A 27,746-nucleotide genomic window follows, 5' to 3' on the forward strand; every position below is an offset into this window, starting at 1 on the left:
AGTAGCGACAAGACACCAGAAGGGACGCACTGTTCGAGCGCGCTCCGTGGCTGCGCGCAACTGCAAAAACTCGAAACGTGTTTTTCTTTCTCGTTAAAGAGGCTTGTCACCGTCCGTTTTTCTCCTGCAATGTTTCAGCAGAAATAAGGATTAAAGTTACTGTTGCTGTGATTCAATCCTCGCAGGACTTCTGATGGGGTTTGTGGTTTCGCTTTGGAAAATCAAAGGACTTTTTGCACTACCGTTCAAAGTTACCAGAAAAGCTCATTCGTATACTTTTTCTAAGTCTGTGCACTTTAGAAAAGTTAAGAACGAGTATTGAATTTTCCAGCTAAAGTATTATTTTTGGTCCGCTCTCAAGCGAACGCATAACATGACAAGTTTCAATCGAAGCTTTATACACGAAGCGTGGCGCGGTTCTATTTTTAACCAGACACAGGGAGAGCGTTTCACCTCCATTCCCAATGCCTGGCGTGAAAACCCCCTGTGGATTTGAGGAGCTCCAGCAAGGGCATGAGAATGAGTACGGATCTGGAGCGCGTTTCTCTCAAGTCGGGGGCGAACTCGCTGGGGTCCGGTCGTGCCTTATCCGTTAACGTGAAGAAGTTACACAACGCGCTCAATGTGCTGCTGAACGACTTCGAAAGAGAACAGTTTATCCACTGTCTCAACGTTTACCACGCTAAGCGTAATGTCTTCGATCTCGTGCAGACTCTCAAAGTCATTCTCAACGCACCCAGCAAGCGTCAACTGTTACCCATGCTGCGTCTGGTCATACCCCGCTCGGACCAGCTGCTTTTCGATCAGTACACGTCGGAAGGTCTATATTTGAAAACGGATCTTCTAGCAAGCCCCCTTAAACATGAGTGCTCGGAAGAAATAAGCAACACCAACGATCACGCAGGAGCGTCGTCCGTACACTTTCTTTCTGAGTCCGAGCAAGTCGGTCCCGTTCAGGGATCTGTGCGCGCAGCTCCTGTTTTCAGCACCACGCATGAGGGGACAGCTCCGGCTGGCCCGTGTTTAAGCGCCGCGCTGATGCAGGAAGCGTCTGTTGAACTTCGTCAAGTTACGCTGAAACGGAGCAAGAGCCACGAAGGCCTAGGGTTCAGCATTAGAGGCGGGTCGGAGCATGGAGTTGGGATCTATGTGTCTTTGGTGGAGCCGGGATCATCCGCTGAAAGAGAGGGACTGAGAGTTGGAGATCAGATCATTAAAGTCAATAACATGGTGTTTGATCGAGTCACTCATGGAGAGGCAGTCAAGGTGATATGTTTTATTGTTTGAAACGTTACTTTTAAAAGATTCGTCAATGTTCACTCTCAAAAGCTTATCAATGTTTTTTCCCCTTAAAAAGGATCTCATGATTTACCCATTGACTCTGTAATGTATGTAAACTGCATATGACTTTGTTCCCTCAACACTATTTTTTATGAGTTTATAATTATATTAAATAATATCCTGGCTCTGCCTAGCATAGTAACTTTGTAATGTTATTGTATGGGCTCAGAGTTTTCAAATCTCCAAAAGCGCATCCATCCATCATAAAATACATCCACTGATGCACATGACCCACTCAAGTTAAACGATACGTTTTGCGGGCGATATTATGATGCCATGTAGATAACTCTGAAGCTCATTATTGTGTCTCGTTACTAATGCTGTGTTTAAGACACCTCAGATTTAGGATATTTCCCACTACAAGACCGGTAGTAACATCTGATTAACATTAAAGTACATCAAAACATGAATGTTACTAATGATTTTGTAGCATTAAAACATTACAGTTATTAAAACAGTTAACATTAAAACAGCGCCGTTCCAGAAATTATTTTAGGGTTGAGGTGGGAAATATCCAAAATGTCTGTCTTGAACACGTGGAAAAACATGGATTTCACATCATTGATGTGCCGCCATATTTGAAGTTTCCTTTTCTGTTTACATTTATATGTCATGTAACAATCGCCAGATGAGTTCAAAATAGGAATTGTTTTCTCTCACAAATGTATGTTTTGCTTCAGAACACATTTATCTACCACCTGAGTCTTGGATGATGGATAGATGCGGTTTTTGGAGTTTCCAGAACTCTGACCCCATTCAATGTCATTATAAAACTAGGAAGAGCCAAAATAATATGTTAAATTACTTTGTATTTGGCTAAAGAAAACCACATACACCTATGAGGCGTGTGGGTGAGTAATTTATAGTATAATCTTTCATTTTCAGCTATGCCTTTGAGGTCTGGGTTTGACACTTCATTCCATTACCAAAATCAAATCTTCCTTAATGATTTTCAGATTCATAACCATGCAAACAGATTTTGGCCACTGTTCCGGTCAGAGTTACTGGTGTTGGTCACAAACCTTAGCTGCTTTGGTCTTTGCCAATGTGTGTGACTGTGACTAAACACTTTTATGTGTTCTCTTGTCTTAGGCTTTAAAACTGGTCTTTTCATCAAATTATCTTTCATTCCCTGCTTTTTTCAAAGAGCAATCTCAGAAAATGTTATAATTGCGTTTTAGATTAAATAATTGGCTCCAGTGGGGCTGGTCTCAGGCATAGTTTCTCAGGCATTGACAATTTAAGATATTGTGGTTTGACTAACTTTAAAGTCTAGATAGACATATACAGAATTTGTCTCAGAGTAGAATCTATTGTCAACTCTATTTATAGTTCTTGATTTTTGCGAGTTAAATCCTATGGTTACATAACAGTTTTGTCTTTCAAGAGAAGTGCATTGACAGGCGGCTACCTCACTCTTGCTTTTCTATTCTCTCGCTTTCTCTATTTGTGTGGGCTGCCACATATATGTTTTATTTTATTTTTTGAGCCTTCACATTAGACTGCCAAGGGATGTGCAGCATTCTTTTACACTGTCCTTACTTTGTTGTACTGTCTATCTTTCTCGTGTTGCAATCTTGTCTGTCTATCATAGTGAATATGCAAGCTAAAAAAGCACACAGCATATAACAACAAACTGAGAGCTAAATACTGCATCATACACATGTGGATTACATAATAGCAGTTTTTAGCAGCTATGATTAATAATACAGTTTTTGCTATGTGTTACACACAACAGTAATGTTAACCATCCAGTCAAGTCTTCTGCATTAATATAATTTGTTTTAATTGTAGTTGCTGAGTGAGCCTTGATTGCAGGCTCCATATTGAGGGATTAAATGTGATTCACCATGTTTGCTGAAAGTGTCAGTCTGTACACTTTTCAATATAAAGATCGATGAAGTGTGATCTGGGATGTGAATTAAGCTGATTTGATAGTATCACAGTTGTTGTTAAACACAAGGTCTTATTGAAGGTGACATGGCTTTTAGCTTTAAGGCATTCAGTTAGTATTCAGTTCCTCATCTTGCACATTGACACCAGCCCCACTTAATAAAAACCTTTTAGTTTTTGTAGTAGTTTTGAGTTAATTTACTCACTCTCTCCTGAATAGTCCAAATACTTTTGGGAAGACAGGTTATACATTTTGTTTGTTAAATTAAAACAAATAATGCTGCTGGTTCTGTGTTATCCCAACTTCAAAATAAAACAATACATTTGAAACCAATTTTACTACAATAATAGATTGATATGCAAGCTACTAATAGTGATTTATATAACTGAATATTTGTTATTGTAATGCCACAAAGAGCATTACAATCAATCAATCAATCAACCAACCAAACAACCAGATTCTAGTTTGTGATTTAAAAAGGCTCTTTCTGTTTTATGATCAAAAACATACCAGCTAGTCTGGAGAGTGGAGACTACACTTATCCTGGTTCCATATTTTGAAAAAATGTATTCTCAGCAAACGTATTTACATTCATACAATGATAATGATCATTGTGCTTGAATCCCAACTGGTGTATTTGAAAAAATATTACTCATTGTTCTAAGATAATTGGTGTAGTTCCTGTTAGCGTGCTAAGCTAATAGAGGTGTTCAAAGCCACCCCTGTTGGGATTCCTGCTCTAATTTATTAATTGAATCTGTTCTGTTCCCCATTAGGAGATGAATGATTCATACAAGCGGTTAATTAAGCAGGCGGTGTTTATGCCAAGAATGCGTAGTGATCCGTAGTATCCACCCCAATCATGAGTCTTGATTATTTTCAACAAAGAGCTTTTCGTGTGGTGATGTTTGTGCCTATATGGTTACATAGAGCAAAGGAATAAAACAGCCCTAGGAATTGCTTTATTGCATTTAATTGTTACTTAATTTGACTCTCTGTGTACACACATTTAATATGATTACACTTAGAATGGCTCAGTGCAAAGGAATTTGAACATATTCAGAAAATCCGATGTTATTCACTCATGTACCTGTAGATGACAGGGGCCTGAAAAGGAAGTGGTGATCAGGGCTCTCTCCTGGGTGTTTAGAACAGAGAGTAGAGGAGGCTGGTTGAGGGGTGCAAGTGCCAGCGGAGTGTCCAGTGAGCTAGCTGTTGGTGCCGGCTGTGCTGCATCCTGAAGTCCTCCAGTGGGGTCATTGGTCTAGACTTGTCTGCAATCCAGGAATTCGGGGAGCATTGGCTGCCGTTCGTTAGTGTTTCTGGTGGCCATCTTTGGCCACAGATGTCAGACAGTTAGTGTTGGCCTGCCCTACATGCGTTCAATGCAAGCCGGTTAATCGCCCATCCACTGGTCTGCTCCGTCCACTTCCCATCCCCTCTGGCCCTTGGTCACACATCCCCCTTCATTTGGTCACTGTGCTGCCCCCGTCGAAGTGAAATGGTGAGGGATCTCCAACGTGGTCCGTTTTGTTACCCTACCCAAGCTTCCCTCGTCCCGGGAGACCGCTCAACTTCTGGTTGACCACGTCTTCCATCTCCATGGGTTGCCGGTCGATGTGGTTTCCCATTGGGCTTTCTCCTGGTTATGGAAAGAGTTTTTTAGACATATCTGGGCCTCTGTGAGTCTGTCTTCAGGGCAATGTCAGCGGGGCCAACCAGGATGTCAGTAGAATGCTACGCTGTCTGACATCCAACAACCCGAGTTCTTGGTGCCAACAGCTTTCCTGGATTAAATACAGCCACAACTCCCTCCCGTCAGCGATGTCAGGTATGTCACCCTTGGAGTGTTCCATTGGTTATAATGCGCCTCTGTTTCCATCCCAGAAACTCAATGCTGCAGTCCTGTCTGCCCTAGCTTTCATTCAGCACTTCTGTCGTACTCGGAAGAAAGCCAGTTGAGTTCTGGCCCAAACTCAAGATAGACCAAGGCACCGGTCCTCTCATCCTACCAACGTGTGTGGTCAACGGGTATGGCTCTCCACCAAGGACCTGCCTCTCTGTCCACCTTCTCGTAAGCTCACGCCCGGGTTCATCGGCCTGTACCGTATCACTAAGGTGGTTAATCCGGTGGCTGTCAGGCTCAGACTCCCCCCTCTCTTGGTCGGGTTCACCCTGTTTTTCGTGTTTCCCGGGATAAACCGGAATTCTCTCTTAACTTCCATAGGCGAGGAGTTGAGCCCCCATCGTAGGCCGCCAGGTGGTGTCACCCCTCTACTCGGGACTTCCCTGTTGCCTTCACGGGTCGGATTTTGGAGCCTCTACCTCACTAAGGACGGCACTGTTGCCTTCACGGGTCGGACATTGGAACCCAGTCACCTCATTCAGAAGTGCCTTGTCTTTTATTTGTGCCGCAATAAAATATAATTTTTACCACGCATCTGAATCCAGTCCTTACTCGTTACAAAAATAGATGAGTGCGATTGTTTTGTCTGATGTTTTGAGATGCACGCCAGTACTGTTTTACAAAATTTTTTACAAAGCTCATCGCTCTGAATAGCGAGGTGCTATGATTGGCCAGTTAACCAGTGCGTAGTGTTTGGTCGAATACTGCAAGCGTGTGACGGAAATGTAGCGCCTCTTACCATATTCGGAACATAAGATTCCAAAGCAATTGTACTGACCGGTGATAATCGGTACTTCCTTATATCAATTCGAGGAAAATTATCAAGCCGATACATCAACTTTGCCAGTGCGAATTGAGCAGGATGTAAAGGATCAGTAAGGTTTTATCAAAAAAACATTACGTTAAATAGTTAAAAACTATCATTTTAATATACGACGTCATAAAGACTATAAACAAACATGAAGTCCAAACACACGACAAACTCAACGCGTTGTTAGTCCGCAACAAAGTCTTTCACAATGAAAATATACTTTCAGGCTGCGAATCTGAAGCGCCATACTGTCCTTGCGAAGTTGTCACGGTTTTTAACAAAAGCTTTCGTGCACAGCTTTTCGTCCCAGGTTCCTGAAGCGATCATCGGTGAAATGCTCTGTACACAGTTAAATATTCGGATTGTACTGTTCTGGAAAAGTGTTGTAAATAAATTGTAACCATTTGTTTTTAGTTGTCTCATCTTCTGGAAGGGCAAACAATTTCTTTTTGCAACTTATATCACACCAAAGACACAGAAAAACATGTATTCGCACCATATGACCCCTTTAAATGAACATTGCAATGGTTGTCAATGGTTGTGTGTAGTTCTTAAATACAATTTTTTTTAGCAACATGCATTTTTAGATATAACTTTTATTATATAAGACAAAAATTGAGAGGGGGGATGGGGAGGGACATGACTTAGATTGGACTTGAACATAGGCCCCTGAGTGGCCATTCATAACGAAACATGCATTTTTAAGGCACACAGTGGTTTGCGGTATGACTGTGTGTAAAGTTGTAGAACAAAACATTAAAGTAGCCTTATTTTACTTATACATTGTAAACTGCTATTCTAAAAACTCATTACAAATTCCCTAAGGATTGAATGGCAATTTAGCCTAGCTTGGTTGGCCTGTAAAATTATGTCATGACAGAACAGTTTGATTAGCGGTAAGCACATAGACCTCCCTAGAAATGGGAATAGCTACCAAACAGTAGGCAGCATCAGCTCAAAACAACATACCTTATAAAATCGATGGTTCAGGAACAAACAGAGCAGTGGTGCTGTTATTTTCACCTATCTGATACATGTTGGTCATTTCATAGCCTAAATGGATAGAGAAAGTCGAACAAAATGCTGCGAGGGGAGAGTTTAGAGTTGCGTAAGTGTCAAAATAATAGACAGCAGATTTGTTTTTCTGCCAATAAGGATCAAAGAAAGAAGCGGAATGTGCTGAATGGGTTTGTGAAAGATTAGTTTCAATTTATAAGAGCAAGAGTTTTTTTTATCATAGCTAGGAAGAAACACTGGGAACCAGAGGGGGGAAGGTTGATGGAAGTAGTGTTTAAGATCTGCACTGTCAAGGAGCTTTTAAAAGGCCAAACAGATGCTGGAGGAACCGATAGATGCTGTGTCAATTAAGTTGGAGTTCTTTCACTCAAACCATCAGTTTTAGAGAAGTCCAGTGTAGACCATAAGGATAGTCTGAAGGTTTCTTCTTGACAAACTATTTTACAAATGAAAAAAGCTTAAATTTTGAATAGAAGCCTATTATGAGTATTGTATATTATTCTCAAGGTAGTTTTATAGTTTCACTGAAGAATGGAAATCTCTGAGTCTTTTTGTTGGGGTTCGAAATATGTGTTCAGGTCACAGTAATTTGTTTTAAGTTAGTCTTAACTAACCCATCAGGGTCTCTAAGATCTCAAAACTCCAGACTTTTGATAACACCTAGAATAACTAAATCCACCAAAGGGGGTCGAGCTTTCTCATACGTAGCACCTAATCTCTGGAATAGCCTTCCCGATACTTTTCGAGGGTCAGACACACTCTCCCATTTCATTTTAAATCTAGATTAAAGACACATCTTTTCAGCCAGGCGTTCACTTAACGCAAAATATGCAAAATAAACCACCGGGAGACTGCATTTATTAGATATAATTAACTAGAATAATCTTGCTTGTTCTATAAACACCATGCACTGTGCTGTGTTTGACCTTTTTTGTGTTTTTCAGTTTTTCTTATTTTCTCCTGTAAAGCTACTTTGGAACAATGCATATTGTGAAAAGCGCCATATAAATAAAATTTAATTGAATTGAAGTCTACCATGGAAATGTGAACAGTTCTTTTAATTGCATCCGTATGGAGCTTGCATGTTTGAAGTGTGTAGTCACATAGATTGCTTATGCATGAACCTCGGGCTTTACTTCTGTGTAAATCACTTATTCTACTTTGCGTGTGTGTGTGTGTGTGTGTGTGTGTGTGTGTGTTTGCATGTCTCTGTCTGCCAATCTGTTATCCCTAGAGAATATACGTTTTACCTCGTACAGAACCTTTTTACAATATTAATTCCACAATTCACTCTGTGCAATGCACACAAACATAAATAAACACATACCTGTACAAACAAGGTTTCTGTAAAAAACAAAATACTGTTTGTTTAATAAACTGGAAGTTTTACAGTAGGCTACCACATTGAGTTTATCATCTGTTGTTTCACTGATTATCCGTTCTGTTCACCAATATGAGGAAACACGTTTTGTACAGATGACTTGGTAAAGTTGTCCACTGTTGTTGTCTGTGGCTGCCTCAGAAAGCTGGAGTGCAGGAGTGCTTTTCATGTAAGCCCTCAGATTATTAAACCGTATTTTAAATGCTGATTTTAAAACATTTATTAATATTTTTGAAAATTAAGTCCCCCAATTGTGTGCTTAAACATTCCTGTGAATAATCTAATCAAAACGTATTCAATTGTTGCCCTTGGAAATCACGTCTCTAACTGCCTGGAAGGGCACTGAATCATGTCAATAAACCGTCGGTTAAGCACAAGGGTTTTTGTGAAATTGTTTGTTTGCAAGCACTGTTTCGGTTGAAATTGAATTAAAACCACAGAGTTTAGGCAAGAGGGAGAGGCCATTGCAAATAGTGGATAAAAGTAATTTTCTTTATTGATCGGTGCCAGAAATTTGCCTGCTCACATATTTAAGTTTTTAGGGCACAGCCCGGCCATCCGTTCTCTGTAGCTTTTTTGAAAACCATTCATATTTTTAAGCCTTCCTTTGTCAGACTCGAAAAGCACTTAGTTTTCCAATTCATGGGAAGCTGTGTGTTTGAATGAATATCACGTTCACCGAATTGAACATTTGGTTGACATTTTTGAGTAGTGAAAGTTGAATGCATTTTCAGAGTGGTGCATTTCAAAGTTAAACCTTCTTGCCGTTTGGATGAGTTTTTCGGACTTTCGTGCTTGCTTTCAAAACGGTAGGGAAGAGTCATCCCGGATTTATACTGACTGACAGCACTGAAATGACTAAACGCACAGGTATAGTGTTAGCAGAGCTGTCGAGTGCTATATAGGCTTTGCGTAGGCTACACATGAGAGACAATGTTTATGGAGTTTGTGTTTGGCAGTGACTAAGTACACATAATCACTTTCAAGTGTATCTAATCACTCCCAAACACAGCTTAAAAATACCTAAGTAGATTTAACGTTGGTTAGAATTATGTAAGTAGACTGAGTCTTCTGCAATGTAAATAAAGACTAAGTGAGAGTAATAGAGCAATAAGAGTGAGCAGTACATTTATCAAATTCAACAGATACAAGTGGGAATAGCACATCAAGTGTTTGCAGTTTTATATATTCTTTAAAGAGATAGTTCACCCAAAAATGAAAATTCTGTCATCATTTATTCACCCTCAGGTTATTCCAAACCGGTATTTATTTGTTTGTTCTGCTAAACATCAAGGAAGATATTTAGAAGAATGTTAGTAACCAAACAGATCTAATCCCCCATTGGCTCCCATAGTATTTATTTTCCCAACTATGACAGTAAATGGGGGATTCGATCTGTTTGGTTACAAACATTCTTCTAAATATCTTCCAAAATATCTTCCTTTGTGTTGAACAGAAACAAATAATGTAACTAATTACAAATAATTGAAACAACCTGGGTGAGTAAATGATGGCAGACATTTTATTTTGACTGAACTATCCCTTTAATACTGATGATACCATGCTAATGTTCAGAGTTTAGATCTTTGTTAAAAAGGGTCAGATGTAAAGCAGAAAGGGAGGAGACTATATCAGCTAGTTTTCTTTGTATTATTCTACTTGTATACAAGCCATTCCATTTTGTCATCCAGTGCTGTTATGCAAAGGTGTAGTGAAAATATTTATAATCAAAATGTATACAGACAGTATAAACTGCCATCAGCGCTTTAATGAAGTGTGCATTTTTTATTTGCTTGCCTTCACACTGCGTTGTCGCAGTTAATGGAACAATTAACAAGGAAATTAAAAATTGTGTGTGTAACAAACACACCCATAGTTCTGTCATTGTAAACATCACAGGGTTGCGTAAGGAGAGCTAAAAGTAACTTTTGTCTTTGATCTACTTTATAGTAAATAAGGAGACTTCTGTTTTTACAGTACACTAGCTCCCATTGGGTCAATTCGCACTGTAATTTTCTTTTATCAGCAGCTGAAAGTGCACCTATGCGGAAAACCACCTCTGCGCAGGCAGATAACGTGTTTATATTTATCTCGCCCACCTCTGCTGCTTTTAAACTTTTCAGGTGAGATATTTTTGTGCTTCCCTTGAGGCTGCTTCTCTCTACCTTTTTCTGTTGTGCATGGGTCAAGAAATTTGAAAAGTTTTCTGCCCTCTCCTCCGCACACCACGATTCCCCATCCAGATTTACTGAGAAGGAGTGACACATGATGAGCGACTTCTTGACAAATGATCTGAGGTGCAGATATGAAACACAAGAGAGGATAAAAGTAAAAGATTGGTTTACCATGGGAGGTGTAGAATTAAAGTTTCCTTAGCTGTTTTTTAACTTTTCTTGAAAGTTTAATGCTCTGTCATCCTCAATGATCTCTGCGTGATATATTTACTGCGTGATATATTTACTGCCATAAACTTGCAATAGAGTTAAGTTAATCTGACGGAGGCGGGTCAGAAAAAGATGTATGTTCAAAAAGTTTCTCCTGTAAACAAGTCAAGGTTCCTCTTTTCTTGACGTTTTTTGATGGAGTGGCTCTGAATCGGACCTACTTTCCTTCTCTTACGCTTTAATGGTGTTTCTAGGTCTGATGTCTTCAGGGGGATGCATGTTGCCAAGCTTTTATGGACTGTTCTGAAACTGTTCACGGATGGCGTTCTACCTCCCTGTGGGTTATGATGATAAAACTGTCACAGAGAAACAGAAACAACATTATGTTTCATTATTAATCCCCATTAAAAAATGTTGCATATCTTTTTACAGTATCTGAAGGTCACCCTACAATTAAGGTTTTGCGCTTTAATCACGATTAAAATATGCAGCTTTCTCATATCTGTTTCTAATGTAAATGGCGTTCATTCACAATTACGATGATTCAGAAGCAAAAGGAGTCAAGTTGAGAGTGCAATATGATCAGATAAACCCAGTAGTTAAATTACATTTTTTTTGTATTCTACCTTGAAGGGGTGATTTACATTGAACCACACCTTTGCCCTGCAGTTTCCGTTGTAGATCCCGGAAGACTCCTAGTGTATTGTTGGAACTTTTCACCATAATATCCAAATACTTTTCAGATTAAAAAATCCCAGTCAGCTTTCATATTTGGTTCAGAATAAACAAACCAAATGTTAAATGAAGTCTACTTATATGTCATAGCAGGTCTCAGTGGGTGTCCTGTCTAGATACAGTATATTGTTAGGCAGGGCCACTTCTGCGGAGACTCAGCACAGAAATGTCAGGTGTGTCCTCTGTGTCTGTGATAAAGAGACCATCGGCTAATGGTTTATTCACAACGGCTTTGTCATAGGCTCTCAGTTTTTCTCTCTCTCACTCTCTCCCATTCTGTCCTCAGTATGTCTTCGTGTTTCTTTGCTTTTTCAGCTTACTGTCTCATTGAACAGGTTTACATCATTCTGTGAATGGGAATCCACATTGTATTTATAAAGGCAATACGTCAAGTATGCCAATTGTTTTGAATTTCTCCTCTTCATGCCTTCCATGATTTATGCATATTACTTATTTCGTTTCTATATTAAAATTCTGTGATTATTCTCATGTCGGGGTCAACATTGTAAAGCATAACACTCTAAAACACATACAAATGAAAACATGCATGTCTTGTATTGAAACACACATACAGTATGACAACTGCTCATAAGGCACATGAGAACTAGTGGGATCCGGCATTATGTATGAATGGTTCTGGGAGGCTGTGAATGGATATGCTTAACTATTTTGGTATTTGTTAAAACCTACTAAAAAAGCGAGTTATTTTACAGTAGAAGATGCATTTTAAACCTTTTCTGTCCTTCTCTCGATAGAACAATGTGACTCATCCACTGTACCTCCACACAACATTGAAGCTTCTTGCTCTCGTGTTCTCTCTCTCTCTCTCTCTCAATGGCTAAAAACACCCCACATACTGAATGTTATGTAAGAGATCTGCTCAATAGCTGTCCAAGCTCTTGTTGTGGCACTCTGGGGTGTTGTTATAGAGCTGACCACATTTGGTCAAGTGCTTCATTCAGAGGCTGGAAATGGAACGTTCTGTGCTGCTTCACAGGGTTTGGTGACTCCTATTATTTTTAGCCCCCTGCCTACCTTTGCTGAATAGGGTTTGTGTGCGTGTTTCTAAACCAGGACATGCATGCCATAGGTCATTATTCATGAAGCAAAAGTTACAGTAGAAAAAGCTCCATCGAATGTGTTGTTCCGCTCCAGTTAAACATTTATGTTAATCTATGTAGATCATGTAAATGACCCTCATGTGTATTTTTTGTGTGAAAAAGCCAGAGGGTGTTCATTCACTAAACTGAGCATTTCTTAGACTGCTCTGTGCAATGTGTTCATTGAGATGACCCGGTGTCTAAGACTGTTATTTATGCTGACAACTGAAAGATTTCTGCCAATAAGTACTTGACATGTGACGTTTAATGTTAAAGGGACAGTTTACCCAAAAATGAAAATTCTTTCATAATTTACTCAAACTCATGTCACGACTTTCTTTTTCATGCAGAATATGAAATACATTTAGAAAGGATGTTGGTAAACAAACAACATAGCCCCACATTGACTTTCATGGACAAAAACCTTTTGAAACATTCCTCAAAATATCAAGACACTTACTGTATAAAGTCTTCATTATTGTATTTCTCAAGCACCTCTATACAGGCTTTAAAATGCAGTGTCAGACAGCCACAGGCACAGACGCCAAAGAGAATCGAAGATCTTTATCCTATTCGGTTGCTCTGACTCTCTCTCTCTCTTTCTACCTTTATTATTCTGCTGTTGAGGAAGACTATGCACAGAGTACATGTCCAAATGGCTTTGAGCGATTTGATCCATCCTCTCTGAGGGACAAGAAGATCTGATGTCTGTCTGAATCATCTGCTCAGCACAGGGAGATGATGTCTCTGTCAGAAGTCACACTGAAGGCTCTCCACTCCACCGAGACTTCTAGCCCTGTCCCTATAAAGCATATTAAATGTCAGAGATGGATGTCTGTGGAGTTTTTCTGAGATGAGAGCAACCCAGAAGTGGTAGGACTGATTTATAAGGCTTGAGTCAGTCCGCAAGAGACCTGCTCTAAAGTCACTTAAAGCTTTTATAGGACTTGTAACACTGAAGCTCTCCAGCAGGTCAAATCACTGTGCAGACTTTAAGAGGAGAACATAACAGCTGAAAGTAATACCAGAAAACTTCAGATTTTTAAGCAAAAGTATGCCATTTATGAGCAGGTAGGGGCAACATTGAGAGTCTTTCCGAAAACGTTTGCATCTGCAATTATTTGTGCAAACACACATGGGTAATGTTTCTTTAACGATTTTAATGTTTTGCGTCATTGTAAAACAAATTGATGGACTATGACTAAACACACATTATGACACATCAATTAAAAAAAAAGAAACTATTAAAATCTTTCTGGTGGCTTTAAGACTTAAATCCAAGTAAATCTAAAGCTGTTAAATGTACTGTATAATTTATGACTAACTTATTGATCTGTCCTTTTATCACAGGTTTTGAAAGGTTCAAAGAAGCTCTTCATATCGGTTTGCTCGATGGGACGGATCCCAGGCGGTTATGTGACCAATCACGTATACACATGGGTGGACCCTCAGGGCCGCAGCGTGTCCCCACCCCCAGACTTGCAGGACCAGCCTGGCTCGGGAGGCAGACACCCGGACATCCAGCAACATGGACACATAGAGCATGGGGATGCTGAGAAGAGGGTGAGTGTGTGTCACTTCCTCCAAGACACCCAACTAATGTTGTGCCTTTACAATTTCAGCCTGTGGGAAGTGGAAATTCATACAGTGTGATGATAGCTAAAATGAAGTGTTATAACTGTACCTTTGGTTCCGTAATTATTATGTTGACCAAATTTTCCATAGACATACTTTTATAATATTATGCACTGCCTGTACTATATTCTATCCCTTAACCCCAACCCTAAACCTAACCTCACAGGAAAAATTTGCATGTTTACATTTTCAAATAAACATTTTTGTTTGTTTAATGTTCAGTTTCCTTTGCTGGCTGGTCAACACAATGAAGGTACATATGCTCCCCATAACGTTAGACAAATAAGTACACACAAACATGCGCAAACGCACACACACACACGCGCACGCACGCACACACACACACACACACACATACACACACACATATGATCGTTTTTATACATTGTTGGTACGTTCCAAAAACATAATAACTTTTATACTGTACAAACTGTCTGATCTATCCCCTAACTTAAACCTTTATGCATTTTTACATTTTCAAATATGCATCATTTTGTAATAATAAATGAAAAAATGTCCAGGTCCCCACAATCTATGAAAACATCCCGTCAGATTTTATTGAAAGAATTATTGTTTATTATCTACTCATACTGAATCCAGCATATTTACGTGTTTCTTGTATCACCATATTTGTTTTAATTTGTATTATTATTACTTGGCTTTTTACCACCGTTAGTAATCAGATCCTCTGTAAACACAGACATGGAGGTGCATGTTTAATTTACCCAAGCCGTGTGCTGGCTAAACCTAAAACACACCGATTATCATTTCAAGTTCATTTCAATTCAGGTTCTCTTGCCTCATTTCCTCCTCGCACACACACTCATCAGCTCTCCTCTGCACTCTCACACCCAAAAACCAAAAACAGTCCACAATCTCTAAACAAACCCACAAAACAATCACATCAAAAACTGCTTGTTTCTTGAGATTTGAGTATGGACAACTTGACATAGTCCCACAGTAATTATAAACAGTGACAATGATCTATATGTTTTGGAAAGAGGCACTGAAGCATGCTAGCAGCAGAGGTTCTTCAGCGGGGTGTCTGCTGTTTCGGCTTGACTCTGGGGAGCTCAAAAAAGCATTCCGGGCACATTCTGAGCCAGCCTCACCTGGAATGCTTTTCATGTCAGAGTGATTGATGTGAACCATCTGAACTATCATCTAAGTTCAGCCGAACCAGCCAGATCCATGCCAACTATTCATCCCGCTACGTGTATAGAATGCGGTATGAATAAAAATGTTTGTTTACCAATATACTTTAGCGCTGTCTGGATCTCTGACCTTTCATTTCTTCAGGTGTTATGAATTCCAACTAGAACCTGCCAGTACATTTCATCGGGCATGTCAATTTACCAGTCAAATCCGTCTGTAGGGCCTAGTTAAAGTGGATGGTTTGGTGTAAAGGTCAGAAACGGTTACTTCATCTTGTCCTGCTGTCATTACGGTAGACGTACACGCCAAACCTGCCCTCTTATTTAGTCAGAACAATGCAGATCGCACACATTTTTAGATGCAGAAAATATGTTGATTGTGTTAGTGTTTAATGAAACAAGGCAAATAAGAACTGATGAATCGAATCACTTCAAATATCAAGCCCACACAGAGGTAATAAACGCAGCTGTATTTGATTTGCTGATAATTATTCGCAGCGGCCGGCTATGCTGAATCCTAGATTTGATATTAATGCAGGGCATCGCGGTGATCATTATAGGTTGGCGAGCCAATTTAAATCCACCTCCTCTGGATTGCTTCAGCATATTCTATAGTAATGGTTGACCAGAACTGATGAACAGAATGAGATGTACGAACATAACTGTCTCCCTGCCCTGCCCTCTACACAGAAGATTGCTTAAGGTTGCAAAGATTGTAAAGAAAATGTATATGTAAATAAATAAGATTGACAGTATATTACATACAGGATACTGTGACCAGACGTGATATCTTGAGGGCAGATTTGCACAATATTTTTTTAATTAACACGCAGGTTAGAATAAACCATCAAAATTTGTGGTGTTAAAAAAAGAAAACACCAGTGTATCAGATAACATTCTTTATTGTTACATACAAAAACTGTATAAAACAGCCTAAATAAAGTAAATAAAAATACATTGACAGCAGGTTTTAGTCTTTATTATTTTAAATAATCTATAATTTTTTTCCCATGGATGTTACTTGTGGATTACCTGTGAATTGTTACCTGTCGTTTCTTTCACCTACATTAAATCACAAGTTCACTTTAGCCCATGTGTGGCATCGTCCTTCAGTCCTGAAGTGTTACAGAAGACCTGACCTCCAAACGCGTTGACCACTCCATCACCATCTTTATCACCAGACCATTTCACCACACCGGTGCCCTTCACAGACCCCTTTCAGGATCTGGACTAAGACACTGCTGATGCAGCTCTGCCAGAACGGCATGTTTCTTGAGAGGTATGCGGAGGATTTCTTCGAGGTGTGCACAATGGTGAGTTGGAGCGACCCCGAATTTAACCATTTATTTCTGGTGGGAGGGGATGATGAGCCACTCGCTCTCAGTATGCTTCCCGACGTGGATGAGTACCCCCTGGACTTTATTAACCGAGAACTCCAGGCAGTGGGGTGTGAATTCTGTGTCGGGGAAAGTGATGAGTGGGAGTAATCATCCTGTCCCGGCCGTAAATGGCGGGGTTGTTTTGGCTCACCCGGAATGCGCCCTTCAATCCTCCGCAATCCATCTCTCTCACGGATCCCGCCCCGAACCAGATGTCTCCATGTCTATGCCCTCAGCCTCTGAGACCCAGACTCCACCTCGGTCCTTCGACCAAGGGTTTCGTCTGTCACCTCTCCACCATGGCTCCTCCCTCGACTACGCCCTGGGCCCTCCTCCTGGCTGGTCTCTGGATGATCATTCTGCTCACCCTGCTCTGGACTCTTCCCTGTCTCCTCCCTTCATCTTCACCTCCCCAGCCCCATGGATTGTCCCCTGCCACCTTCCCTCTACCTACTCCTCTTCCATCTCCTTTACCCTGTGTGTGGCATCGTCCTTCAGTCCCAAAGTGTTAGAATTTTCTAATATTTATTATATTATTATTTATTTTTTACATTTTAAATATTAACAATATTTTGCTTATCTTGTCTTGCATCTCCTTTTTTGCCTTGACTATAATTTTACGTATAATCTTTTACCTCCTTAAATATTTCTCAAAGATGAGCTTCTGTTTCAACTTCAAGCACAACTATAAAACGTTTTTTAAATGCATATTTATTCAATAAGGAAAAATTACATGCGTGTGTGTTTGTGTGCTCCCCAGGTAAACATCTCACTTGATGACGGGCGATCACTAGGTCTGATGATCCGTGGGGGAGCTGAGTATTCTCTCGGCATCTACATCACCGGAGTGGATCGTGGTTCGGCTGCAGAATACAGCGGGCTCAAGGTAAAGCCAGTAATACATAATGCATTTTACAAGACCTTTTGACCATGACGATAATAATGTTTCCATGCAACGTTGGGTGGTGAAACCACCTGACCCAAGTCCTCATTTTAATACTTGGCCTGGCAAACATTAAGCAAAAGCAATTTTCACTTGACCACTTTCGCTTGAAATCCGCTTGAGCAGATTGCCAATTGATTGCTTTTCAGAGACTTTATTCTAGGACATTGCTGCAGTCGGGCAGGGTCTAGATAATGCCCACTCAAAGTAACAGTAAAAAACAACTGTAGGATTTCCTTGATATTTTACAAAATAAAAATAATGTACACAACAAAAACAAGTAAATCTTACTAGTTTTTTTTTACCGTGTTTGGGTGGAATTAAGCAGGAATTAGTGATATGTTATTGCATGAATATCTGGGTCAAACTAGTTATTCTTCAGGTTAAGTTTTCAATTATTCAGAATGCCATGATTGTCTTTCAGTTACTCATTTTATTAAGTCTGCATTAGACTGCATTAATCTAATCTGCATTAGGTTAGATTGATGGCTATTTTGCAAGTTCAAGAACTGTAAAAGTCATAGCTTTATATTTCTGGCTCAGAGCCTTTTCATTGAAACCGTTTGCTGGAGAGCAGGAGCTACAAACATTTTGCATAGCTTGTTAGCTGAATGGAAACGCTAGACTTGCGAAGGAAATTTCTACTTTTGTCATCTGAACATTTTCTGAAGCACATATACAGTACTGTGCGTTTTGATTCTTGGATCTGTAGTGTTTAGGTTTTTCCTGGCAGAATGCTTTTGAATATCATTCTGACCTTAGTTGCCCACCCACATACAGTACTAGCAATATCACTGTTTTGACTAACACTTATTTTGATTTCAGAACGTGCTTGTAGGAAGGTGTTGCTGCGGTCTGGCATGATCACATTTAGTATGTCTAATTAAATTTGTTGTGTAAGTATATTGTGTGGGGTGCCACCTGCCAGATGAGTAGATGTCTAATTAAAGTGGCACTAAATCTGCAGTGCTGGCTTCATAAAAGATTGAGTGAGCTCTTAACATTTTGGCTTTAGTCCATGGACAAAGAGATGAAAGATGATTCTCCAGTGAGCTGGAGAAAAGGCCTGGCTTTTTGGAAAATATCACACAGCTGGATCATCATCATATAGTAGCATCAATCTGCTTTAACCTGTTGAGATCATTAGTTGTTTTGCTAATCCCTTTGTGTTTTTTACTGTCATGGTCAAACCAGACTCACACTCACTTTTCTGTTGCTCAATAGCATTAGGTTCTTTAGTTATTCACAGATTGAGCTTCAGCAGCAAACGCTGGGCCACCGGAGACATACAAATATTTTACTCTTTTGTTGGTGATACAGCTCTGTGCCTCTGCATGTGCATAAAGTCATTGATTTGTCTTCTGTCTGCCCTGTCCAATGGTAAACATTTTAGACAGAGTTGATTTGTAATTGTCTTGTGTCAGGGCTTTTGCAAAAAAAACTGCGCTCTTTCTAATCATAGTTTATTAGAAAACCCTTTTGAGACAAAACAACATTAGAAGCTGTAGTATCTTCACAGTAGGATGGAGGAGATGAAAATCCCTCTGTGTTGGTCTCAGTCGTCCATCTGTTCTAAAATGACAAGGATCCCATGTCCAAAGACAGCGGTGTAAACCGCAGGGACAGGAAGGACAAGGGGTTTGGCAAAGGAGTGAACTAACTTTTGAGGTAAAACTAGAATAACAGAGCTTGTGCATCTTTGTGTTACGCCAGCCAAATATCTGCTATTAAAAATGTCAATGCTAACATCCCAGCAAACACAGTACGTTCTGACGAAGTCGCCAGTTTATTTTTATTTGGTCACCTTGACATGACTTTGTCTTGGGACAACATTCCATTTCTTAGAATTTGTCACGTCCTCAAATAATGTTGTGAAATAATGCCATGGAGAATATTGTAGCGATGTGGTATGCTGGTCTTCAGATAACCTGGAAACTGGTCATTTGATTAATGAATCTGGGAAATCAAATTTATTATGTTACTATATGGAAAATGTATGATAGGTGCGTGCGTCCATCACGTGCGCCTCTGTTCTGCAAAGAGCCGAGCACTCTCATCATTTAAACGTTAACAATCAATTATTTTTACCTCACTGCCGTATATTTGACTTACGTGGTTTATTAATATTCGTTCTTTACTTTATACCTTACAGTTGTGAGAGTAAACACATATTTTCGTGATTTTCGATCGATTTGGCGCTTTTAAATCAACGGACCATGATGTTTTGGGTTGTTGTTTGGCGATGATAGCGCCATGCTCTACCCACTGTGCCACTGGAAAGCTTTTCTTATACTGTGCATCCTGCTATGAATGTCACACACAATGTTGAACTCCATGTTGCAAATTTCTCAGCTCCCACTCTTTTGTCCTTTTATTGCATAATGCAATAATCGAGGCTAATAATTATGAGTCTTTCTTTCATTTGAACCTTGCAGAGTAAGAACACATAAATCTCCCACTGTGCTCAACCATGTGTTCTGTGGGGAGCACAGATGTTGACACGCTGCTGTACCGGAGTGCATTGGTGGCAATGAGGAGATGAAATATTGACTGCTTGTTCTGCAAGTCTTTACCGTAATTGCTTGGGATTCGGTTAATGCTTCATTTGACCCTTTTTTTCTGTGGACTGGAGGTCCTCAGTCTTCTCATCAATATTGTCTAGACCACTGAAAACCTCCTTTTTATCAAAGCCGCTTGAAGCAGAACTAAATACGGCCAAAGATGAAAGGACCCTAGTCCTTCAGTGAAGTGTTTAAATGACGTTTAGAGAGCTGTGGTAATCGGTGGTAAATGTTTTTTTGATCAATGGTTTTGTTGGCAAGGTGAGATATTTGTTGAAATTGTAGTGCATGATGTAAATAAACATATAGTATATTATACAATATAAAATGGATATTTACATTTTTTATTTCGTGAGGAAAGTGGGAGTGGTGTTTCTGCATAGCTGTACTATGATGCTGGGTTCTTCTGAGTGGGGGTGCCAAGATTTTCTGGGTTGGACATTGCTAGCTGGTTATTTACCGGTCCTAGTTACAAGGCACATTTTCAAGTTTTTATCATTCCAAGAGTCCCAAGATATAGCTTTTATGGCTCATGTTAGAAAACCCTCTAACCTCAAATATGAGCAACACTCATACCAATTCCTTAGCAACCACTGCAGCAAGACTTTGAAAATGTAATTTTTTAGTGAAATTAAATTAATTATTGACTTAAAAACTTAACTCAAGGAAAAATTTAAATGTTGGCTCAAAATTGAACTGAAATAAGTTTAAAGCAGTAAAATTATAATAATAAACAAAAACAAAAATAAAAAGTAATTAATCTTATATTGTAATATTAAAAATAAATTAATTAATTATAAAATGACAAAAGCATATAGCCTAATTGCTAAAACTCTAACTAAAATTATCACAAAAACAAAAACTCTAAAAATAAAATAACTCTGCTCGACTCTTCAAAAAGCGGTTGGGTTACATTAACCTTAAAAATTTTCATATTTTGCCCTACCACGGGTTGAAACGAGCACAGGTTAATTTATAACCCAACTGTTGTGTTTATCCACTCTTGACATGTTTTGAATCTGTTGTGATTCAGTTCTTAGAAAATAATTATTAAAGATTTAATTTAAGGTCATTAATCTCAAAATCTTTCCGTGATTAATCACGTTTAATCGCATGTAACATTCATAATACTTTAAAATTCTAATAACAACAATTTCATAACATTTCACATCATTTTATGAATGAGAGACAATATTCTGATATTAGTACTGCAACTGATATATATATATATATATGTTTTTTAATAAATCGCGCTTAAATGGTTTAAAGGCCTTAACATGAATAAGTGCCTTGATTATATAATGTAACGCTAGACAAAGGATGGCAAAATACAAGGATGATGCGTTAATTGCGTTCAATATTTGTATTGCCTTAATCTGAAAAAATGTACCGCATTTAATAATGCGTTAACGATGACAGCCCTACTAAAAAGCTCTTTTTTATGACACTTGATATTTACTTATGATATTACTCAGAGATTTTGGACCTGCCTGGCAGCATTCAACATTCTTTTTGACACCGCTGAAAACTGTATATCTGCACTTCAAAGCTGTTCACCCCATTCTAGACCCTTTTCATGCAACATGTCCCTTTGTAGATATTGAAAAGTTCTGGATCCTCCTACCAGCTGTTTTGCAGATAGGGCTTCTGGCATTTTTCCTTTCCTCTGAATCACATTTCCTTTCAAGCTGCCCCACCCAAGCTGCTCTCCCAAAAAGCCCTTTCTCTGTCTGCTTAACAATAAGCCATGTCGATTAAACTTCAGCTGCGCTGGAGGTAAAACTGACTGATGGCTTGGCGTCCGTCCCATCTGTGGTACCTAATGAAGGTCTGTTCCCCTCGGAGACGAGCCGGGCTCACCTGGCTCTGTGGCGGATGTGCGTCGGACACATTGATCTTTCCCTTACCGCTGGCTGTGTCCTACGAGAACATGGCTGACAGATGGATGTGTAAGGGCCGCACGGCGTGTTTGTATATAAGGCAGGACCCCGAAGCCTGCCTGCGGTATAATAGCTTTCCTGTGTCGTTTATGGCTGTTTCATTTAGACCCACCTGCAGACCACAAAGATGTAGCCAATGACGTTCGAGGATAAAAATGGAGCAACAAACGGCCTGAACAGATATCTAAAAAAAACTTAAATGGGTAACCCCTTAAATGCTATTTTTCCTAAAGGTGCTTTAGCTTTCATTTTCATTTTAAAATCGTTTTTTTACTTTGTGTTTATATGTATAAAGGAGATGGTTTTCATGAACCCGAGGTGATTTTTAGTGGATAAATTCATTTCAACCAGGTCTCCTATTACACTTACCACATTACAACTATGAACTTACAACTGAGAAACAGAGAGAGTATTTGTTTTACATTGTGAACAGCATATACCGTATGTCTTTATCATTTCAAACCTACAATCGGGAAAAGCTATTTTGGGAAATGCCTTCCTTTAGAGGTCTTATGTGTTGTCTGTCTTTTAAATAAATGCCACATTTATTTTGACCTTTTGGTTTCCTTTTGCAGTGTTTTCTTTTGGTCATTTGTATTGTAATTTTCATAACCTTTTTAAAAGGTTACTTATAACTCAATCTTGTTTTAGCACTGTTAACAGTCAGCTGTGTCTCAGTATTGCAAATACTGTATGAACAATTCATATTTTCAGCTGTTTTAGCTGTTTTTTTGCACTGTATACGTGTAGCAATAGACACTATTAGAGGAGCCTAGGATAGAGGAATGGAGCAGTGGGTGGAGTGGAGGAGAAAGTAGTGTAATGGTGCAGAGGGTTGAGGAGTGATCGGGAGAGATGGGATGGGATGCGGAGAGCAGCAGAGCACTGGAGAGTGTGATGAAGGGGGAAAGAGAGCGGGAAAAGAATGCCAGTGGTTTCCCTTCTGTGAGTAAATGAATGATCCTTGAGTTCCCGCAGCTTGTAAATCAACCCCTCCCTATCCCCCTCTCTCCTACTAGATTCAAGATACTATCCCTCTCTCTTTCTCTCTCTAACTATGCACCCCTCTCTCTCTCTCTCTCTCTCTCTCTCTCTCTCTCTCTCTCTCTCCATTGAGTTATGATGAGTTCTAAATGCTGACTCTACCAGATGAAGAGCCTTTTCACAAAGAAGTGGAAATCGACAAGCATCGATAAACAAATCTTTCTTTATGATTTCCTCTTTGATGAGGGGAACAAAGAGTGAAACGATAGAGGAAAATGATGGACTAGGTTGATGTTCATTCTCTCATATCGCAAAATGTCTTCAATAATAGTCTTTCACAGACAGAAGTCCGCAGTGTGTTTATTTTATTGGCCCCACAAAAAGTAAGGCGTGGTTTCCTCAAAAATGATAACATGGTCATTATTTTTATAACCTTATGTCATGTTTACCCTTTTAACTTTCGTTCTTCTTTGAAACTCAATAAGAGGATTTTGACTTTCTTCGCTGAAACCCAATAGGAAGATTTTGACCTTTTCCATACAGACTGGCAAGCTAAGCTTCAAAATTGCTTTAAAGCACCTATAGTAGCCGAGAGAATTCATGCATTGTATATACCAGGTTATCTGAAGGCAAAAGATTTTTGTTGGGGAAAAATCTCAATTTTAATTAGTTATATATTGAAAATATTTATATCTACTGCTCTACGGAAAGATCACCCTCCATTCTGTACAGAATATTTAAACTGAAGCACATGCCTTCAGCTAGGTCAGACGAAACAATGGCCTTTCACGTCAAAGATGATGAATATCGACTTATGGTCTATTCCTCACCCCAAAACACCGTAAGAACACATCAAATATACCATGCAAGTCTTCTTTCTATTTTGAAGTCAACAAAAAGCAGCATGAAGATTCTTCAAAAAAAATATGTTTCATGAAAAAACAAGTTGGAACACGAGAGTGAGACAGTAATGATAAAATCATTCATTTGTGTGTCAACTAATGCTTTAATGTGATCTATGAAGAGACGTGTTGAATGGTTAAGAGCAGGGAAGTCATCTACAGGAGTGCTCTGTGAGCCCAGGAAAGCAATCGTGTTATAGACATGGATTGCAGTCTGTCTGTGTTGAGCTGCTCACATGAGGATTTTCATGAATTATGTTCATTGCATTGATCTCCAGCACATTACCAATATTCTGCTTTAGCTGAGTAGCTTTAATGAGGACAGATTGGCCTTTTTTGTCTATGGCTTGTAACTGGATAATTTCCAGTGAATGCAATATCAGCGCTCGCTGGCTTTCTCTTGTTCCCATCATTATCTGCATCCTAACAATGAGACAGAATGACTCAGACTGACTCTGAATGACTCAAAACTGTGTCTCTATCTGCAATATTTTATAACAACGATTGGTCTAGTCACACAGATTAAAACAGTTCATAATGTTTGTTCGTGTAATTTTGCTCTCAGCTCTTACAAGCATCCTGTGGTGTGTGGCTTCTGCTCCATTTTGCCATCATTATTGTGTTTCTTTTTGTTTCACGTGATATTTTCAGCTCTCTGAGGTATCTCCCAATGTCTCTTTTTAGGTTGGGGATCAGATTCTGGATGTCAATTGCCGGAGCTTTCGGAGCATTCCTCACGACGAGGCCGTTCAGATCTTGAAGAACTCCCGCCACATGCTGATGACGATAAAGGACGTGGGCCGGCTGCCTCACGCACGTACCGTGGTGGATGAGACCAAGTGGATCCCCAGTGTGCAGATCGCAGAAAGCTCAGCCAATAGCAACACTCACAGGTGACTTATTAAGATAGGATTGGACAAAATATTTGAACACAAACAAGAACTTTGTCTCTGTGGCTTTTTTTCTGAAAGAAAGACAAATGATTCATTTTTCAACAACATTTTTGTGGTGTGTGTGAGATTGTTGAGATTTGCTTGAAAAGAAAATGGGAGCGATAAGAGTATTTGTTAAGTATCTTGTAAATGTACTTATTGATATATTCTAGATACAGTATTAGTGAAATGTCCATTGTGATTCTTCTTTCATATGGGCTGGCATGTTCATTGTCTTTCAGTGTCACCGTTTACCGCAAACATACTGAAATCTATTTCAAGACTCAGAACTTATAGGTTCCTTGCAAATAAAATAAATTGAGCTTAAATAATTTAATGATTGTAAAGTTCCTATAGCTACTGTATTCAGAGCAATTATGTGGAAATGAATCCAGTTCATTCCATTATTGTCATAGCCCCACTTTTATATTTCAACATTCCTCTGGATTTTGGTCATGGTCGTAATGAAATTATACTCAGGTCAGCGAGTCCAGTGGGTTTGAAAGAGGGTCTCTGAGCAGTGACAAGATTTTAAAGCTAGATGTAGCACTTTTGTTAGATGGCTTGCCATAGGCAATGATGGTTGACATGTATGTATATGGTAAAAGAAGCACTTTGATTTCTTCGCTTTCAATGGAAATCCAGCAAGGTGCCTTTTAGTTCCACGCTTCATTAGTCTTGGAGTACCCCTATGACCATTCAAACTGCAGTTATTGAAATTAACTTTTGACTTTATTGATTATATATCAGAAGTAGTGATAGACCGATAGATGTTTTTTTATTATTGGCATCGGCCAATATATATTTTTCAAATAGACAATATTTTTTCTGTTTGGCCACCATACTGCACATTAGCATTTAATTGGTAAAAATGTAAATGCGATCTAAAGCAGGCATGTGCTACTTAGTAATGTGATTTGACCACATTGGGTTGTTTAGGAGGATCAGATACAAAAATTGTGTGGTAAGTATCAATATTATGTTTAAATTGATACATTTTATTACATTGATACATTTTATACAAAGACGCACCGTGAAGAGCAGCAGACACGCTTATTTTAACAACAGCAGTGTAGACATGCAGAGCAGGTACTGTAAATGGACACACAACAGTAAACAAAATGCATCAATAGATGATTTGTATCCGTCAGTCTGTTTACTGTTTGCTATATCTCCAACCTTTTGGCAGGGATTTGTGATATTTTATGAACCATAACTTTTTATCTACATTTAGTATTAGCAATATTGATCAGCATGTAAACATTGTTGAGCCTGTGAAAATCCAGGCTAAAGTCTCATAATCTAATTAATTATTAGATAACAAGAATCAAAGATTAATTTCAAGCATTCATTTCACTTAGATTTCGATCTTTAAAATGGCATTACTTAGTCAATATTGTTGTTATATTTTCACAGAATATTCTGTAGGATGGTTTAATTTATTTTTGTTATTTATCATCAACTAAATTGAACTGTGGTCTGGAAGGGGAGCTGCCGATATACTAGATATTTTTTGATGTTGCATAAAACTTTCGTTATCACTCACGTCACCGGCCTCTCGCCGTTCCCTCAAGGCTCTCGTCCCACCCTGCTCGCCACAAATATTAATAGTTTTGTAAAAAAAATAGCTGCTGACATTATCACCCGAAAGAGTCTACTGACTCCACTAGCTCCACTGGACCTATTTTTTCTGTTCCACCTTAAAGCATCCACACATTCGGACTCCAACCACTACCGTCACTTGCACATAGCTTGGTTTTTATTGAAATTATTCGTAATTGTGATGATAGTGTTTGTAATGCTTTTGACAGAAAATTGACTGAATAAAGAAAAGGGTTTCTTGAAGTGATAACTACGGTTTGTTATACTACTGTCAGCTGGCTTTCTGATTGGGTATTGTTTTATTCCACGTGACAATCAACAGAGCTCTTGTGCGTTTGTCCTCTGGGTTTCCTCCACACATCAGGATTTCAGATCGTAAATATTCAACATGTTGGTGGCTCCAATGTTCTTCCGATCAGGTTCATTCACTCTTTACACACATCACACCGCAGGGTAATCTGATAAGATTATGTTTAGAGCCATTTAAGATCATCGGGACATTACCTAGGACTGTTGGAAGGGGAGAAATCGGCCCGATTATCTTTTAGTGTAGGCCCAGCATGGCAAACGACTTGTTTGGGACTTGCGATTAGATAATTCAATTATTAGTCAGCGTATGCTTAACTTCTTTCCTTTGCTCTCACTCAACCAAATCTCTCTCTCTCTCCCTCTCTTTTTCTCTCGTCACCAGCTGTCTGTCTGTTGATGTTGGAGCAGGAGGTTCAGGAAAGGTACGGTAATACATGCACATTTTTAAACTTCTGCCGGTTTTTGTTTTATATGGGGAAATGGTGTTAGAATAATGCTGTCTTTCGTTAGCTTTGTGTGATTGGTATTGCTTGGAAAGAAAACCATAATGAACTCCACAGTTATTCCGTTCAGTGTGATATTGAATGAGCTAATTTATGGGCTCCAGATGTCACATTGCATTGTGGTCCGCCAGAAGATCAAAGCAATCAAGCACTTTAAGCGTGCAAATCGACCCATCTCTGCTATCTCAGAGCAAACACATCGGAATAGCAAAACGCGCGCGTGTATGCAGGGTCTGCATACCTATCAGCACACATTACATGGTCTTCATTTTATTTCATGGCATTTTATCTGATTCTTTTTAAAGTCCTGTCTATGCACAGCAGTCAAGCCGC

At 39.2% G+C, this 27,746-nt stretch overlaps 1 protein-coding gene across 1 annotated transcript; it reads left to right on the forward strand.

The window, feature by feature from the left end:
• LOC306902657 (whirlin-like) lies at positions 1 to 27,341 on the forward strand (the record flags this gene model as incomplete). The annotated part of the gene is made up of 5 exons (XM_079471413.1): positions 1 to 1,266; positions 13,920 to 14,132; positions 17,498 to 17,623; positions 24,752 to 24,960; positions 27,293 to 27,341. Exons 1-5 carry the CDS (start codon positions 514 to 516, stop codon positions 27,339 to 27,341), a joined length of 1,350 nt encoding a protein of 449 aa, XP_079327539.1. The 5' UTR covers positions 1 to 513.
• Positions 27,342 to 27,746: the final 405 nt, after the last annotated feature.

Source organism: Barbatula barbatula (assembly GCF_947034865.1).
Source record: "Barbatula barbatula genome assembly, chromosome: 2".
Taxonomy (NCBI): Eukaryota; Metazoa; Chordata; class Actinopteri; order Cypriniformes; family Nemacheilidae; genus Barbatula; species Barbatula barbatula.